Genomic DNA, 19,901 nt, shown 5'->3' on the forward strand with positions numbered 1-19,901 from the left:
TTCTCTCAAAGATAAACTGGGAAGGGAAGTGGACTCTTGTCGCCTCTACAGGAAGTAAGGTTTCAATGAAATCCAGGAAATATCAATGCTAAATAAATCTAATTGTTTCTACTTTACAACGGTTAGTGGAGACCAAGAGAGGAGGAGCAAAGAGAACAAAATTAAATTAAAGAGGTTGTACAGACATTTGGCCTCTGGTGCTCTTGAGCCAAAAGGGGTCCCGTAAATGGACAGATATTGGCCAGAGATGACATAATTTGACTAAAAGGTATATAACTCCCCACGCCCATGAGCGAAAGCATATTGTTAGCCAAAAACAAAGGATTGTGTGGTTTCTTGCGTTAAGTGACTGAACATCACAAAAGCATCTTTAATGAAGCGCAAAGCTCAGCTTCTCAGGCTTAGGAAAAATCTCCCTCACCTTGGGTTTTAATCAAACGTACTTTGCCCCCAGAGCCATCCAGACCGTTATATCATCATGCCAACGTAATATATATACGTTTCTAATTTTGTCAGAAAGTCGTTGTCATTGCAAGTTAAAGTGTAACGTTAGATAGCTAGCTAACGTTAGCTGGCTGGTTCGCTAGATCTGTGTAGTAATATCTCAGAAAGTAATTTGCATTGCTAGTTATAGCCTATTGTTAGCTAGTTAACTAACATTGGAACCTAGTTGGCTAGCTTTAGCTAGCTAGGACAATCTGTTTTGTATTGCTAGTACTCTATGGATTGGGATTATGGTTCATTGTTTAGCTAGCTGCATGTCTAAACAAAAGACTCCAAGTTAAAGCGTACTGTTAGCTAGCTAATGTTAGCTGGCTGGCTCATTAGCTAATATTCTTGAGACTAACATATTTCAAAGGTGCAATAAACCAAGCAGGTTAAAATGGTGAGTGCCTTTGACAGTTTTGACCTCAGGAGGCTCTGTTTGGTGCAAGATTGGAAAAGTGAACTCATGCATTGGAGTCAATGAGATACAAGACACAAGATTCAGGAAGGAAAGTACTCCGTAGAGTGCAATCTAGAACATAAACCCAAATGGTTGCCAACTCCACACACTCATGGCAAAATCTATAGATATAGTGCTGTCAGTATAGTGCTGTCAGATCCATCATTATTGGCACCATTGGAAAAAAGAGTGAAATAAATAATACACACACTGAGTTATAAAGTATGCACATTATTTGTTCTCCTACTATATTATTTTAAACAAATACAATTAAAACCAAATAGATTTTGTTACACAAGTAATATTTTTTTCTCTCAAAAAGATAGGGGTCAAAATTATAGGCAACACTCTTTTCAATACCTGTCAATATCTCACCTTACGAGGATAATGGCACTAAGCATTTTTCTAAAATGTTTCATGAGATTGAAGAACACGTTGGGATCTTAGACCATTCTTAGACCATTCCTACATATATAATCTTTCCAGATCCTTGATATCCTTTGTCTGCAATTAAGGAATGCCCTCTTCCATTGAAAACCATTAGGTTCAAGTCCAGAGACCAATATGGCCTTTGCAAAATGTTGTTCTTTGTGGATTTTGATGAGCTTGGGGTTATTGTCTTGCTACAATATCCACTTGTGGCCAAGTTTCAGCCTCCTGGCAAAGGCAACCAGGATTTAGGTTATTAAAAAGTCCTGGTACTGGGAAAAATACAGGATCAAAATAACCAAATAACATTAAAGATCCACCACCATATTTTACAGTAGGTATGGGGATCTTTTCTGCATTTGATTCCTCTTTTCAATGCCAAACCCACCACTGGTGCTCATGTCATCTGACCATACGGTACTAATCGCCAATACCGTTTAGCAAACTCTAAGCGTTTACATTTGTTGGATGACATAAAAAAAGAGCTATTTGGCAGTAGCTAACATAGATTTCAAACGATTAAGAGCCACAAAGAGAAAAGGTCAATTAAGAAGCAAGTAAAATACACAATTACATATTTATGTCACAATGAAGTAAACAGCACAATCAAGTTACATTTACATAATTGAGTGGTAGACCTAATTCGATTTGACTTACATTGGTGAGCATTTTCCTTGGATCCAGGTTTTGTAGGAAAACTTCTCTAGTTTGTCTCAACTGCTGTGCTGTGAGGGAGCAGCTGACTTTCTGAAAGGCCTCCTTGTCAAAGGCGCTGGTGAATTCTACGTATCTATCAAGAGCTGTTCCACTGCAAAGGGTGATCCTCAGATCGTCTTGCCTTGAAATGCCCATCATCTGGTGAAAGGACAGGATGAGCGTCAGAAGTGTTAGACGTAAAATAGAAACCCATCTGATTCAGCTTTCTTACCTGGACTTTTATTTGTGTACTATACACACACAAGCACACACACACACCAAGCAGCCTTGTCAGCGAGGAGCGTATAGCCTGGCACAAATAATAGTCTTCCTCCTCCTCGTCTGACATCAGTTGGAACATGGCAAGGTATCGATGTGGAACATCTGAAGGGGCCACTCACAGATCACACTTATCGCTACAACAGCTGCATTTCACCCGAACACAAATGTGCCAGCTAGAGCAGTGTTTCTCAATCAACTCCTGGGGTACCCCCAATGTGTGACATTTGTGGTTTAGCTCAGCGCTAACACATCCGATTTCATTATTCGAGTGCTTGGGGATTGGTTGATTAGTTGAACCAAGTGTGTTAATGCTGGGCTATAACAAAGATGCGCACCCCTAAGAATCGATTGAGAAACATTGACTTCTTAAATTCTCTGCAAAGTCATACAGTATGTCTCTCCTGAATCGATTGGAACAGTCAAGAAATGATGTCCTTGCAATGCATTATTTTCAATCATATGGGTAGGTAGGTAGCCTAGAGGTTGGAGAGGCAGACCTGAAGCCAGAAGGTTGTGTCTTATGTGGGAGAGGGGGTTGACAGAAGAGCAGAAGATTCATTTTGGATTGAAGATTTGTGTTGTGTTTGTTAAAGATGCACTACGCAGAAATCCCCTCCGGCATTTCCTGGTTGCTAAAATTCAAATAGTTCACCTAATTTCAGTTTATTGTACCATCTAAACAGTTGTGAAATATCTTTTACATAACCACAAATATTGTATTTTCTGTTGTTTGAAGATGGTGTACAAAACCGAAAGCAAAAGACACAAAAACAAACCTTAAGAACAGGAAGCATAGAAATAGTGCACATAGAAGATATCTACGGTTTCTTAGACTTGCTTTCAATTCTGGTCACCCAAAACGTTATATCTTGTTGTTTCCAGACCACTCTGCAGTACTATGCTGTGAAAAAAAGTTATGCTGACTCACCTCATTCAGGCGAATATTTGAGGTAATCAGACCGTCGGCTACCGTCGATGGCATGGACAAGTTTTCCCTCAGATATGTGGTGAACATTTCATTGTCATTCAGGATACTTCTCAGAGGAATGGGCTGACCTTAAACATGAAGAGCGAGAACAAGTAGTGTGCTTTCACTCGGGCAGAATTCGAATGGATCTGGGAAGAAAACTATTTGAGGGAGTTGTATCAGTTTGTTTTTGATAGACAGGCATGTAAAACAGTATACTCCATAGGTGTGGCGAACATCAAAGATGGGTTTGGAAAATGTGATGTTCCTTATTCATTTGATATTGAGAGCATCCTATTGATATATTTAAGTGTAGCATTTCCCAAACTGCTTTGCTTTGCTTTTTTGTTTAACATCACTTTGAGAGGGATTTGGTTGTAATCAGAGTTGAAATTGTATTGTATTCCACAGGTGAATGTTGCAATAAAACGTGGATAAGAGCGAGGGAGGGTCACCAGAGGAATTGTTTTAGTGGGAGCTGGCATATCGTTGCTAAACATGCATCAGTCAGTTAAGCAGTCATTTTGTACTGATTAGATGCCCGCTGATAGTCTTGGTCGAAATGACAACATCAAAACCAATCGACTGTTTAATGTAATCCTCCCCGCTTAGACTGGTGAGAATGTCTGGGTGCAGATCACAAGCCAAAGACAGCCCATTACTACTTCACTCCACAATGTTTATCTCTTAGGCTACATGGTTCGTTGAGTATTCTCAAGAAATCTCCTTTTGAAACAAACTCATGAGTAGCGATATTGGAGAATATGCAGAGAACATTTTGACTTGAGCCACATACATGGCATTGTAATATGGTAGAAAATAAATGATAGTATGTACCTAGGACGTTTAATTCATGCTTATAGGAATTCAAGGTAGAGATATTTATCCTGTCCTTATACTCTTACTAAAACTACTACTACCTCTGTCATTATCATTTTCAACACCATCAATAAGGTAGGACAACATGACACTTGTACAGGTCAAAACAAAAACATGCTCTGGGCTCTGTCTGAACTTGGTTACCGGGCGAGATTGGAGTCCCCACCCCAACACTTTTCAACATCTCCGGTGAGAAGCACAACACAATCACCTTTGCCATTTATATCCCTTTGATATCCCTCTGCCTCTCCCTTGTGTTGTATGACTTTTCGCCATGTCACCTCAGACAGCGTATCCCATTAATTAAGCCGTGCCTTAGATCTCTGATGGATTTAATCTTGTATATTACGAGCCTGTGACCCCAAAATGCAAATACGGTTTTGGGTGCGATGTTTGTGTGAGCCTCAACAATGGCTGGGCCCACTTTTCCCTATTTGCAAATTAGGTGCCTTGTGAAAATCTGAATATCATCAGGCTAAATGAGCCTAATGCAAAGTAGCAACTTATGAAGATAAACGATCTGCCACTCCACACGGCAAATTAGATCATAAATAATCAGTTGTCATTGTTTTTCCGAGTGATCTCAGAGAATAACAAATCCTCCAAACTGTCACCCTCGTGAATGGGCTACTCTAGTTGATAAAGGACCGTGGTCAAATCTATGGCAAAGTGATTGTCAGTCTGGTAAAGTATTATACTGTTCCAATTACTGCTGAGCCATTAGTCAGTGGCTGTAAAAGCTTTAATATTCATGAGATATTCAAGGTTTGGCTTAGAACTTAGTTCATTAATATGGTCCTCAGTGTATTGAACAGTGAGTACAGGATCAGTTAGGTTGGTGTGCTAAAGTAGATCATCAATGCAATGGGCTCAGGAGTTTCTAGGGCCCTAAGAAAAAAACTGTATGAACAATTTGAAAACGGTTAAAACTCTGTACCTTTTTCACGGTTAGATGTCGGTAGAATCAAAACCCACTGGTCCACATCATCGGAAAGCGTCTGGATCTTGGTTAAGACGGATCTGTTCGCCAGAAGTGACTGTAACTCGATCAACATCCCAGCAATTCTGGTTGGACAGAGGAAGAATATAAAAAGTCTTAGACTTTTGCATGGCTAAATGAAAGATAGCTAATAGGCCTACTTCAAATGTGATGTAACTCACTTTCTAAAAGGAACATCAACAGCTAACTGACTACCAAAACCTGCCATTATCAAGGTGAAATCATGTAACTCAAACGAGGATCATTTACAGTAAATTTGGAAATTGTCACTGTAGGTAAATGTCTTGAAAACGTTTGCCCCTCTACATACATGGAATTGTTGAAGTTGTTGACTTGTCCCGGTGCTTCTCCTGGCGTGGAATGGTTTACACATGGGTTGTCTATGTTACACATCATGCCTTGAAGCCAAGGCAGCACCCCGGCAGAAGGCATGGCTTTATTTGGATAATGACCTTGAACCCAAAAAAATAAGCTATCATTTTCATCCATACATGAGCACCTAAAGGTCCTCATCCTCCACCATCTTTCTGCAGCTTTCTGCAGTGTCCTCAGATGATGGCTTCAATTAGGGAATTGCCAAGTGTGTGTGTTCATGTTCTGTGTCAGCTGACTCGGTGGCCATCTTGCGTACTCCCTTATCCACTTTAATAGGGTTTTGACTAGATGGTATACAGCTACGGTCAGAAGGGACTTTTCGTAGCCGGTTAAGAGAACTTTCGCAGCAAGTTAGGATAATTAACGTAACAGGTTAGGAGAAGGGTTAGGCTTATCTAAAATGCAAAAATGATCCCAGACGCAACTCAAATATGTATATTTTGATGTCACTTTGACATAAGCTGCACTTTGACATAAGCCCATCTAGCCATTACCCTTGGATTTGAAATGTCAGGTGAACTCACAACAAGTATGGTGTACATTTTAGGACACCCATTCTCCACCTGACCAAATGTCCCTACTTCCTACTCATACTTTATGTCAAAGGGAGTAGGGGTGTCCGAAAATGTACATTATACTAATGAGAGTTTGTAGGAAGAGTGATACTGAACAGTGTGTCATAGTCGTAGGTATGACATTTGCTGGGCCACGGTGACATTGCTACTTTTATCAGGTGACAAAGTTACAGCAGCAATTGGAGAAAGGAAGGGACACGCTTGCATTTCACGATTAGAAACATTGTAATTGTAGTGCAATAGATTTCATTTTGGGGGAATTGATATAGTGTCACAATTGGCATATGATTTGTGAGCCTATAGTTTATTTGTAAAGCATCTATTTAAATTGTAAATACTTTATGCAGTTTGCTTAAACTGGGACCATTCTACTTACATTCGCCCTGGTAAATGGGTTGGGTGGTTGATCTCACCCAGACCAGGATGAAGAACAGAAAGAGAGGCCACAACAGCTCCACCACCAGACGCACCTGAATTGAAGATGAAGTAGGCAGATTACCTCATGTTAAATCATATTGTATCATAGTACAGTATATTACCTCATGAATCCCATTCTAGTCTCTGTGTTTGTGTTGCTAATACCTGTGTTCTAGCCCTAAATGATAGGGGTCGACACTTGTTGCTGAAGTGGAGATGGGGTCACATTGTTTGTCGTCACAATAAAATACCTTGTCTATTCAAATCGGCATGCCAAATGCATAGACTTCTGCAACAAATGCCATGTAATCTAATATGAATAACATGCCATGCATGTTAGGTTATGACATTTACTGTCCACAATAAATAAAAAAATGCGTACCAGCATTGTTTTGAAACGGTGGTTAAACATAACTATAGCAAACCAACAATGATCAAATGCTTAAATACATTCGCAGAATGGCTGATCATTTTCTTGCCTCTGTTCATCAATTGCATATTTTAGACCCACTTTTGCAAAACCATAAATGCAATTGTCATCAATGAGTACAACATTCACTGTAAAGTGTTCCGTTCACAGAATATCAACAGGTAGTTTTCATCAGAAGAGAAAAAAAGGTTTGCAAATGTGTTCTCTATTTCCAGCTATCAGTAAGTACTACTACACAACATTGTATATGGCTTTAACAGTAGAAGACCAGGTACAATATCGGGAAAGATCCGAAGAGATGGTAAGATAATGAAGTGGAGTTACTCCTAAGTTATCATCTCCAACACTGTGACTTTCCATTATAGAGCTTTGCTTTGGTGTGGACTGTGGCATATACATTCATATCAGTTGTGGTTCCTCCACTGTATTCCCCTTTCCTTGTTTCTACTGGGGAGTGTGTTTCTGCTTGCCGTCGGAACGTCCAAGCCTATGTACAGTTTTGAATACATGGACTTGGATTGTGATGACACTAATGAATGACAGTGGAAAGGAATTCCACAAATGAACTTTTAACAAGGCACACCGGTTAATTGAAATGCATTCCAGATGACTACCTCATGAAGCTGGTTGAGAGAATGCCAAGAGTGTGCAAAGCTGTCATCGTAGTAAAGGGTGGCTACTTTGAAGAAACTCAAATATGAGTAGGTGTGTCCAAACTTTTGACTGGTACTGTACATATAAAAATAGTAATTTTGCATAATTCTGCACCTTTTGATAGTTGTATTACAAATGTTGATCATCATGATTTATGGACTTCAAAGAAAACAATTTGATAACTAGGATTTTTTAAATTACAGAATAACTTTGTTTTGTCAGATTTGACTCAAGATCAAATCAAATCAATTCAAATCATATTTTATTGGTCACATACACATATTTAGCAGACATTATTGTGGGGGTAGCGAAATGCTTGTGTTCCTAGCGCCAACAGGGCAGTAGTTTCTAACAATTCACAACAATATACAAACATCTAAAAGTAAAGGAATGGAATTTAGAAACACATAACTATTAGGACGAGCAATGTCGGAGTGGCATTGACTAAAATACTGTAGAATAGAATGCAGTAAATGCATATGAAATGAGTAAACCAGTATGTAAACATTATTACAGTGCCTAGAGTTCCATTATTAAAGTGACCAGAGATTCCATGTGTATGTATGTAGTGCAGCAGCCTCTAAGGTGCAGGGTTGAGTAACCGAGTGGTAGCCGGTCTGTGTGGGTGGACCATTTCAGGTTGTCAGAGATGTGTACGCCGAGGAACTTGAGGCGTTCCACCTTCTCCACTGCGGTCCCGTCAATGTGGATAGGGGCGTACTCCCTCTGCTGTTTCCTGATGTCCATGATCAGCTCATTCAGTCATGGGTGAACAGGGAGTACAGGAAGGGGCTGAGCCCGCACCCTTGTGGGTCCCCTGTGTTGAGCATCAGCGAAGTGGAGGTGTTGTTTCCTGCCTTCACCACCCAAGCTTAATGATGAGTTTGGAGGGTACTAGGGTGTTGAAGGATGAGTTATAGTCAATGGACAGCATTCTTATTTAGGTATTGAAGTTGGTCTAGGGTGTCAAGTAAGGTGGAGGTTATATGATCCTTAACTAGCCTCTCAAAGCATGATGACAGAAGTGAGTGCTACGGGGCGATAGTCATTTATTTCAGTTCTTTGCTTTCTTGGGTACAGGAACAATGGTAGACATATTGAAGCAAGTGGGGACAGCAGACTAGGATAGGGAGAGATTGAATATGTCCATAAAAACACTCCAGCCAGCTGGTCAGCGCATGCTGAGGACGCGGCTAGGGATGCCGTCTGTTCTAGTAGGCTTGTGAGAGTTAACACACTTAAATGTCTTACTCACATTGGCCATGGAGAACAAGAGCCCACAGTCCTTGGGAGCGGACCGCATCGGTGGCACTGTGTTATTCTTAAAGCGGGCGAAGGTATTTAGCTGATCTGGGAGCAAGACGCCGGTGTTCGGGAGCAAGACGCCGGTGTTCGGGAGCAAGACGCCGGTGTTCGGGAGCAAGACGCCGGTGTTCAGTAGCAAGACGCCGGTGTTCAGTAGCAAGACGCCGGTGTTCGGTAGCAAGACACCGGTGTTCGGAAGCATGACACCGGTGTTCGGAAGCAAGACGCCGGTGTTCAGTAGCAAGACGCCGGTGTTCGGGAGCAAGACACCGGTGTTCGGAAGCAAGACGCCGGTGTTCAGGAGCAAGAAGCCGGTGTTCACGACGTGGCTAGTTTTCCCTTTGTAGTCTATGATTGTCTGTAGACACTGCCACATACATCTCATGTCTGAGCCACTGAACTGCGATTCCACTTTGGCTCTGTACTGACGTTTTGCCTTTTTGCGTTAACCTTTGTGCAGGAAGTCGTGTTCTTTTGAGGAATGTATTAGCAATTGTGACGGTATACTATCATTTTGTTCAATGTATTTACGTTTTGAGAAGGCAACTTCATTTTGAAAATGCATTTCCTGTTTTGCAGAAGGCCACAGAGTTACGTGTCTTGAGAACACGCAATTGAGAAAAACTGTAAAGGTCCTAATGATTCCAGGGAATTTGAAACAAAAACTATAGCAACCCATCTATGATTACCAAAATTGCAGCTCTCTCACAGAGCCGTCAGATGTTTCAGTAAATTGCATCACCTCTGCAAAATCACCTGTTATGTACAAATGTGCTTTTTTCAAATCATTGGGTATGGTTCAGTGACGTGAATGAGAGTTCACTGGAGCGTGTGTGTATGCGCATCGGCGCCTGTGTGTGTGTGTGTGTGTGTGTGTCGGCACCTGTGTGTGTGTCAAGGCATAGTCATTGCAGTCAGGTCGGTCGGCTTCTACATCCCTATACCTTTGAGCTTTTACAGAGGATGAGACTGCAAGCTTCACTGAATCCTCCACTCCTCTGCCCGGCCAAAGCTAACTCACCTCATCTCCTCATACGCTGTCTGCATCCCAAATGGCACCATATTCCCTATTTTGGGTTGCCCATTAAGGCTCAGATCAAAAGTAGTGCACTATATAGGGAATATGCGATCATTTGGGACACAGGCACTGTCCATCCTGCTATAAATGGAACCTAAACCTGAGTGTCTGGACCCATGGGTCCCTTCCCTTCGTTAATATGTCCACTTCACCACCCGCCCGTATCCCTTCTTACCACATCAAAGATCTCAGCCTTTTATTCCAAATAACCCCGGGGAATGAAGAATGGAGAGAAAAAACGATGGACCAAATGGAGGCTTGATGTGTTCTCTTTTAGTTTTTCTCTTAGTCTATCTCTTCATTTGCCCTTTGCAGAGATGGCTCGGAACACTGTGAATACAATTTCACCGTGGCATGGGAGATGGGAGGCTTTTCACCCCTCCTACCTAATCAGAATTTCAATGGGACTCTTGCCCTATGCTATCTCACTTACATGCATCAACTAGCCACACACTTAAAAAAAGGGTTACAAAAGGGTTCTTCGGCTGTCCCCATAGGATAAACCTTTTTGGTTCCAGGGAGAACCCTTTTTGGTTCCATGTAGAACCCTTTTGGGTTCAATGTAGATATTCTGTGGAAAGGGTCCTCATGGAACCCAAAAGGGTTCTACTTTGAACCAAAAGGGTTCTACCTGGAATCAAAAAGGGGTTTTCAGATTCTAGATAACTCCTTTTTTTCCCCCCTAAGAGTGTAGTCGGTGAACTTGCTAATGTTGAACCAACTCCTATATGCAGCCTGGAAATACTTCTGCCATGGCAACTTGTGTAGCTAAGGGGCAAGGTAGGAGTACCTGCGTTCCCCTCTTGACTAGAGTTCACTTCGAGAGGGAAATTCAGAACAACAGTCAAAGTGCTCGAACAGCGGGAGCTGTCTACAGGCTTCGCAGGGAGCCAACTAGGGAGAAAGATATTACAATGCTACATCTCGCCTCAACTCTTCACCTCCCTCCCTCATTTAGGCTTTTACGCGTCCCTCGGCGCCTTCTCTCTCTCCCTCCGCCGACCTTGTCTAGCGGCGTGTTCATCCCCCCCATCATCTCTAGTGGACCTAGCTGCTTAGAGAAATCAGAGGCAGCGCTAGCCTGGATCACAATGCCACTCTCGCAACAGTCCATAGCCTTAAAAACCACTGCTGCTCTTCTACTGACAGGTCTATTGTTTTCAGTCCTCTCAAAGGTGAACAACTTATGGAGTCTCTATGGCTTGTGTCATGCCATTATTATGCCATACATGATGGCATAATGAGACGGCATTGTGAGACGGTCGTCTGCGGTGGTGTAAAATACTTTAAAGTACCACTTAACTTGTTTTGTGGGGTATCTGTACTTTACTATTTATATATTTGACTACTTTTACTTTTACTTCACTAAATTCATAAAGGAAATCATGTACTTTTTGCTCCATACATTTTCCTTGACGTCCAAAAGTACTCGTTAGACTTTTCCGTCCTGCTAAGCAAAATGTAAGCCAAATTCACACACTTATAAACAGAACATCCCTGGTCATCCATATTGCCTCTGATCTGGTGGACTCACTAAACTTGCATGCTTCGTTTGTAAATTATGTCTAAATGCTGGAGTGTGCCCCTGGCTCTCGGTAAATAAATAAAAAAAACAAGAAAATGGTGCCATCTGATTTGGTTAAGGTATCTTTACTTTTACTCAAGTATGACAGTTGGGTACTTTTACACCACTGGTCCTCTGCCAATACAGTAGTTGTACAAGTTGTCAAACCACATGTTACTGTATATAGGTATTTTGTTTGTTGTTACTCAGTGTTGTAGCTTCTCCAGTGATCCACAATCCATCATAAAATAACTTAAATGAGCCACACCATGTGGATTTGGTTGATACAGTACATTATCACTCAGCTATTTCTTGCTCCACAATGTTATACTGGATGTATCCAAAAGTCAAAGCACATTATCAATACGAAACTCCCAGTTTTTGAGGGATGTCTTGGGTCATTTCTAATATCTTCCATTTTCATCAGCCTTACATGTGTCGGGGAAATTGTGGTACCACTGAGAATGGGATTTATTATAATGTATTCCAGAGTACCAGAGGAAAGAACGAGGAGAGAAGGATCATGGGGGCTCTCTCAATACAGGGCTCTCTAGGCATTAGCCATTGGACACGGTGGTCTTTGTGAATGGATAATCTCTCCCTATGAAATTATGTGAAATGTTGAACCATAAAATCAGTTTCATGCCTTTTATAAAATCCCCAAAAATGCTTGGTCAGTGATGAATTGGTCATTAACCTCTAAAAGACCCTTTCTCCTTGTTAACTCCCATCCAGTTTCCATAAGTCAATATCCCATGTTTCTTTCCCTTGACATGTTCTAATTCAAAACAGAGCCCCACTTGTTTTGAGCCCCACATTTTTTGCTAAATGTGTTTGTTTGTTTTTGCCAGTAAACGTGTCACATATCAGTCTCTTTTCCAAGCTTAAAATGATAAACATTCAACATTGGCCTTGCTGTAAATCCAGCATAATTTCTGCCATGCTCAAAACAACTGTTAATGCAGAGCTGGGAAATCTGACTTCAGTGAGTTCAAGACAACTGGGAACTCGGGGGAAAAAATAGCTCCGTCTGGGAAAATTATTTTCGAACGGTCATCCAACTCCGAATTGTAAGTCGGGAACTCAGGCCTCTTTCTAAAGCTACAACCTGAAGATCACTGACGTCATCATGATTCAACCTTGTTTTTTTCCAGAGTTCCCAGTTGATTTGAAAGCACCATAAATCCAAAGAATGTCAGACTTTGATGACAAAATTTGCCCACGAAGGACCACTGCGCCACCTTCATGTTCAAGTGAGCACAGCACAACAAGGTGAAAATGTCTTGTATGCTGCTGCATAAATTATGTAATCGGCCAGAGAGATATGTATACTGTGGCTAAGAAAGTAATACTAACTGTATGTTGTGTGGTAAACTGTTAGTAGCCCATGTGCCTCACCTAATAATTTGGTCTATTTACCCCTCTTAATTTCACGTACTGTTCTGACTTGGTGGTGCACATGTAGCCTGTAACCTGTTTTAGAGAAATGCAATCATTTAATATTGTAAGAGCTTTCATTGTCTGCTTTTACACCCCCTTCATTTATCCTACGGTTCTGACTTGGTGTACAGGGAGAACACTGTAAGAACGGCCCATAATCTGAATTCCATCGCTCTACATTTCAAAGGTGCTGAACAAATAGTTAAACTGACTACGTCCGTCCTAGCTCGCTCATTCAATTCTTAATCGAGTTTCCAGATTGCCTTGTATCCGCTTGTTGTCCCCTTATGCCATAGTTTATACATCTCAATTATCAGTAAAAAAAAACACATTTGTTTAAGCAAGTCAGCCATATCAGCTATGTTTTTTTAAAGGCAGTAAACTCTGCTGTTGGGACAGCTTTATGTAGGCCCTAGCAGTTTGTGGGCACCGTTAGTCACCATTGTAGGACCATTAATGTATTGTTTAGTGTTGTATTGTTTAGTGTTTTATTGTTTAGTGTTGTATTATGTAGTGGATTTGCTGGCATGCATCCCCCCAAAAATGTTTTAGTTTACCCCCTAAGTTCTACATGCTAAAATTGCCACTGGTCATCTGTGTAGAGTATAAAGTCAAAACTTTATTAAAAAGCTGACATGAAAACTTTCCAACGTCTGCTGTTTTATGCTGGAATGAGGTGCAGCCTACTGTGCTTTATCCATAGGGAACCCGGTGTACTGGTGGGTGTTTTTCTCATCACCGTCACTATGAGAAAGTTTTAAAAAACTATGTGATTGACATTGACTGAAAAAATTGAGGGCCTTATTGTATCTACTGTGTAACAATGGCATCCCTGGAGGCAGTATAGTTTCACTGACAACAAGCTCTGACCTAAGCGTTGCTGTTGTGGCAACATCTCCCTTAAGTCAGTAATGTCTGTGACCGTATCGCTGGTTGGTGACATCACAGAATATGATATGGCCCATACGCAATTAACTGCAGGGTTTTGTATGTTACTTTTTAAATGTAATCCTTTACACTTACTAGTTACCCGTCCAAAATGTTAATCGGTAACGTAACTCTTGGATTACCCAAACTCAGAACGTGATCTGATTACTTTCAGTTACTTTTGGATAACTATCCCCTTGAGAGGCATTAGAAGAAGACAGAAAGGATCCATCAAATGCATCATCATAGTGGTCTCTGACTTGTGGCCAGACTTGCTCAGGTGGAACAAACTTAAACCTGTGCCTTTTTTCAATTCAGAATTGAATGTCATTGAGAAAACAGAATGGTGTCATAACGTATTTTTTCTCAAATATCCTTTCTGAATTTAAATTTAATCCAAGAAGTAATCATCTAGGTTTTTCTAAAGTATCTGTAATCTGATTACAATATTGTAGCTGTTGACGTGTTTACATTTTTTTGTAATCAGATTACATGCAATTAGTTACTCCCCAACCTTGATTAGCTGCTACATTAGGTTTGTGTGAGAGAGGTGTGTGTGTAAAGAGAGCGAGGTGAGGAGCTAATGTCTACGATCGGGGACATTGGCCGGAGCAAAGTGATATTGGGAGTTGAACCTTTAATAGCCTGAATAAGAGACTAAGTCCTGAAATTCAGGAACTACAGTGCTTTAGGAAAGGGGAAGGGAGAGATTATTATACAGATTTGCGTCTGTATGTAGGCAGCAGCCTCTCTGTGTTAGGGATTGTTGTTTAACAGTCTGATGACCTTGAGATAGATGTTTTTCAGTCTCTCGGTCTCAGCTTTGATGCACCTGTACTGACCTTATCTCCTGGATGGTAGAGGGGTGAACAGGCAGTGGCTCGGGTGGTTGTTGTCTTTGTTGATATTTTTTGCCTTCCTGTGACATCGGGTGCTGAAGTGGTCCTGGGGGGCAGGTAGTTTTATCCCTGGTGATAAGTTGTGCAGACCGAACCGCCCTCAGGAGAGACTTGTGGTTGAGGGTGGTGCAGTTGCCATACAGCCCGACAAGATGCTCTCAATTGTGCATCTGTAATGGTTTGTGAGGGTTTTAGGTGAAAAGCCACATTTCTTCAGCCTCCTGAAGTTGAAGAGGTGCTGTTGCGCGTTCTTCACCACTCTGCCTGTGTGGATGGACCATTTCATTTTGTCCGTGATGTGTACACCGAGGAACTTAAAACCTTCCACCTTCACCCCCCTATCCACATCGACGGGACAGCAGTGGAGCTCCCTCTGCTATTTCCTGAAGTACACAATCTTCTCCTTTGTTTTGTTGAGTGAGAGGTTGTTTTCCTGACACCACACCGTGAGTGCCCTCACCTCCTCCCTGTAGGCTGTCTCGTTGTTGTTGGTAATCAAGCCCAAACTTGATGATTTGGAGTTGGAGGCGTGCATGGCCACGCAGTCATGGGGCAACAGGCAGTACAGGAGGGCGCTGAGCACGTACCCTTGTGGGGCCCCAGTGTTGAGAATCACTGAAGTGGATATGTTGTTTCCTACCTTCACCACCTGGAGGCAACCTGTCAGAAAGTCCAGGACCCCGTTGCACAGGGCGGGGTTGAGACCCAGGGCCTCAAGCTTAATGATGAGCTTGGAGGGTACTATGGTTTTGAATGCTGAGCTGCAGTCAATGAAGAGAATTCTTACATAAGTATTCCTCTTGTCTAGATGGGATAGGACAGTGTGCAGTGCGATGGCGATTGTATCGTCTGTGGACCTGTTGGGGCGGTATGCAAACTGAAGTTGCTCTCGACACAACCCTGTCTCAGAGGTCTACAGACAATTCCTTCTACCTATATGGCTTGGTTTTTGCTCTGACATGCAGTGTCAACAGTGGGACCTTATATAGACATGTGTGTGACTTACCAAATCATGTCCAATCAATTGAATTTACCAAAGGTGGACTCCAATCAAGTTGCAGTAACATCTCAAGTATGATCAATGGAAACAGTATGCACCTGAGCTCAATTTTGAGTCTCATAGCAAAGGGTCTGAATACTTCTTTTTTTATACATTTTCTAAAAACCTGTTTTGGCTTTGTCATTATGGAGTATTGTGTGTAGATTGATGAGGAAAACAATTATTTAATCCATTTCATAATAAGCCTGTAACATAACAAAATGTGGAGAAGGGGTCTGAACACTTTCCGAATGTACTGTTTACTGGAATGTCACTGACTCATATGTTGCTTCTATTGTATGTCCTTCTGTATTGGATGAGAAGATGACGATGGATCGTCAATGTTACATAGTTTTCAACATTCCAGTAAAAGTCAAAGCTTTCGTGAAATTGGAGGGCAGCTGGTATCAAACTCGGTATGTCACACTCTGCCCTAAGATGAGGAGTCAACAACCATCAACAGAGACATGGATGATGACTGGATGTGTTTTGCTTATTTAGCTAATTTTATAAAAGTCTTTGGACAAAGTTCACTTTGACCAGGAAATCAGCAAAGCGCATGACGAGCCCATTTTGCTACAGTAGGACCGAGACAATTGAAATTGTGTTATATACACACATATCCCCAAGGTATCACGTTATATAGAGGGTTGTTTTGGTGGGTAAAGGTATAGTCTAGCTTTTATACAAACCTTATACCACTCACTCCCAATGCCCCCTCGGTTCCCATCAGGCTGACTTTGTAAAAGCTAAAACACAGGCTGCAAGTGACATAACATTTGGAAGGTGACACAACTGTGTGTCTGGGAATGACTCGTTCTCCAGCGAGGGAATTAAGGCAGCATCTCACATTAATATGGACAAGTTTTAGGACAATTCCCTCTACTCTTCCACTATCACAATACCTTAGATGTCTTTGTCCATTGTAACACGAGCACACGGTCATGTATCCTTCTATATCCCGTATGTGGCCGATCTTAGCAGACATAGATTGATTTTATACAGAGGGTGTGCAGTTACCTTTTGTCTCTTCCGAAGAGTGAAGTTCTTCCACAGGAGCAGACCGAGTTGTGTCAGGAGACCCATTATGCCTTATCCAGGCAATATCCTGCCAAAGCGTAGTTATGGCAACCCCCACTTAATAGACCCTAAATGGAATAAAAGCAAAGTTTTTGTTTTAATACAGAGAACAAGCGCATCATAAGGGAACGCCACTAATCACCCACTTGTTTTTAAATCTTCAACGTAGAAATGCTACCAAAAATCATTTACAGAAACGTGTTACAATTGGAGCCATCCCAAGATTCACCAAACCATATTTTGAAAATGGAAGCAAAGTACTTAAGCAAATGGTTTCATTTAAGTCTCCTCCATCTCCACCAACTGAAGTTTGTTGTAAGGATTTTTTTCAATTAATAGTGTAAAAAACTGTGTAAAACTAACAGCTGTACAGAAAGACTAATGTGAAGGCCAAATTACAGAGGAGGAACTAATTGATGCAATTAAAGCCTTTAAGTCCGAGGGCTGGATGGCATACCAGTTGAGGTACTGTATATCAAACCTTTTTTTCGATGTACTCAGAGATCCGTTATTAGCGTGTTTTAACCACACCAATAAAAATGGTAGACTATCATATACTCAGCACTATTACTGAAATGGGACCCAGGTGGTAAATATAAATATCCAGTCCAGCTTAAAAACTGGAGGCCCCTTACAATTCAGTGTTGTGATGCAAAAATTATAGCAAAAATGCATAGAACATTGAATTAAAAAAGGTACTGTCTGATGTTATTCATCCTAAATCAGACAGGCGTTCTACATGGACGACACATTGGAGATCATTTAAGACAAGTACTGGAAACAATAAAACATGCTGAAAAATCTAGGAAATCAGGCCAGGTATTAATAACTCATTTTGAAAAGGCCTTTGATAAAATGCAACTAGAATTTGTATGTGAATACCTGGACTATAGAATCTCTCATGGGCCTACAATGGGTCAGAGTTATGCCTGAGGTGTAAAATAGTAAATAATGGCTACTTCTCAGAAAGTATTCAACTGTCAAGAGGAGTGAAACTATTGGCACATCTATGTATTATGGCTATCTAAATGGTAGCTATTAAAATTAGATCCAACAATTAGATCCAACAAGAATATCAAGGGCTAGAAATCACAGGGCTTAAAAACAAAAGGTATCATTGTACACTGACTAATCTACAATTTGGATCCCAGCAACACCTCATAGAGGATCTAGATAATTAGTCTAACCTCTCAGGCTATGTATTGGATCGCTAAAAAATACTACTTTTACATTACCATGTAGTTTACCAATAAAGTGGTATGACTGTGAAGTGGACGTAATCTGTATTCAAATCCCGAAAGAAAGAGATGATCTCACTACGATACATTCTAATTGAAAGTTAGCGAAAATAGATAAGATATTGCTACCATTGAAAGTTAAATACCTGTCTATTTGTGTGGAAAAATCTCCCTGATTTAATTCTTTAGTCAAATCCCAGTTTATCTATGAATCCAAACAGGTTTTCCAGCAGATTAGTAAGAATGGCTCACCCTTTGTTCAAAAATAGCGTTTTTTCATTTATTGAGACGACAACCTCTCACTTTTGGTTATTTGAAAATGAAATAACTATTTTTCAAACAAGCCATAGAAAGCTGGTTGCAATTTCAGTTCAATCCACCAGAAAAGACACAATAAATATCTATGGAAATGTCTGCTCAATCAAAAATGACAACCAAATCATTGCAGCATTACTGGAAAAATGGAGGCAAGTGGAAGAGGGTAAGGAACTTGTCTGTCGGCCCTACATTAAGACCAAAATTGGTTAATTAAAGACAATTGTGATAAATGAAAAAGTATTCCAGTTTAATTTAATAAGGACCCAAAAATTGACAGATGCACCATACAGGTTGCAAAATAGTTGGGAAGAGACTTCCAATGTGCTGATACCATGGCACATGGTTTATGATCATTAAATCACTTGTTTTGGTACTACCCATATGTAGCTCGTTTCTGGTCGCAGGTTCAGGAATGGCTGAAGAATTGCAACATTTACCCGGAGCTAACTCTGCAAATAGCACTGCTGGGAGACTTTAAAAGCCATGGTCAACTGATCAATAATACTCCTAGTAAAAATGTTCATCTTTCATTTACAATCTGTAGATACTATGAGAATAGAAAGGTTCAGGACCCAGGCAAAAAATATATGGGAAGTAGAAATCAAAACTGGATGGTTTTCAGTGATAGATGGGAGGGGTTGAGGGTAGCTGAAGGGTGGGACTAAAAACAAACCAAAAAAGAGAGCTAATATAAAATATACGGTGTCCATAAAATGTATATAGTGTGTGTAAACTGCAAGTTGAAGCCTAAGTTTTGTTGTCAATTAGTTTACTCCAATTAGGGAAAGGGTTGTGGGGTTAGTGGATTTATAGAACCTTACAATCTACCTGCAATATTAAAGCTGATCTAACATAGAATCAATCGCAACACTCCAGCTACTTAATAAAGGATAGAAATGCATTGCTTATAGGGTGTATTCTTTGTACATGCATCCACAGGGAAGTCATTATGAAGAATGAAATGTGCATTACATTCCAAATAATTCAGTCTAAAGATAAGAGGCAGCTGTTTATTTCATATGTAGTATTTACAGTATATTCATTATTTACCAAGTATGTTTTATTCATTGTTGAAACGGGCAATCTGGGATTGGTAAAGAGCTGAGGGATTGGGCTTGATACACCACTCTCAAATTAATAGACAGAGCTATGGATGCAAGAACAGACCATACTGTGCATTATGTCAAAATGATAGTTTTAGCCATGTTTTGAAGCTATCGAGCGTTTGTTTAGAATTGCACTGGCATAAAGAGTGGAATACAACTTGCTTATATTTTGGGTTCTGATGGGGTAAGACAGTTGAACTAAACTCATGAGGATGATATACTAATATCCCTGTATTATAATAGCATTTATTTAAAAT

At 40.7% G+C, this 19,901-nt stretch overlaps 1 protein-coding gene across 3 annotated transcripts in view; it reads right to left on the bottom strand.

The window, feature by feature from the left end:
• Positions 1-19,901, bottom strand: part of LOC112259966 (phospholipid-transporting ATPase ABCA1) — a 247,860-nt gene that overhangs the window by 218,900 nt on the left and 9,059 nt on the right. For all 3 annotated transcript variants that reach the window (XM_042328357.1, XM_024434680.2, XM_024434681.2), the window contains exons 2-7: positions 16,923-17,050; positions 6,526-6,619; positions 5,510-5,651; positions 5,137-5,264; positions 3,282-3,409; positions 2,033-2,230 (exon numbers count right to left, since the gene is read on the bottom strand). In XM_042328357.1, coding sequence (XP_042184291.1) covers positions 2,033-2,230; positions 3,282-3,409; positions 5,137-5,264; positions 5,510-5,651; positions 6,526-6,619; positions 16,923-16,988 — 756 coding nt within the window. In that variant the 5' untranslated portion in view covers positions 16,989-17,050. The remainder of the gene's footprint in view (positions 1-2,032; positions 2,231-3,281; positions 3,410-5,136; positions 5,265-5,509; positions 5,652-6,525; positions 6,620-16,922; positions 17,051-19,901) is intronic.

This window comes from Oncorhynchus tshawytscha, linkage group LG10 (assembly GCF_018296145.1).
Source record: "Oncorhynchus tshawytscha isolate Ot180627B linkage group LG10, Otsh_v2.0, whole genome shotgun sequence".
In the NCBI taxonomy this organism is placed as follows: Eukaryota; Metazoa; Chordata; class Actinopteri; order Salmoniformes; family Salmonidae; genus Oncorhynchus; species Oncorhynchus tshawytscha.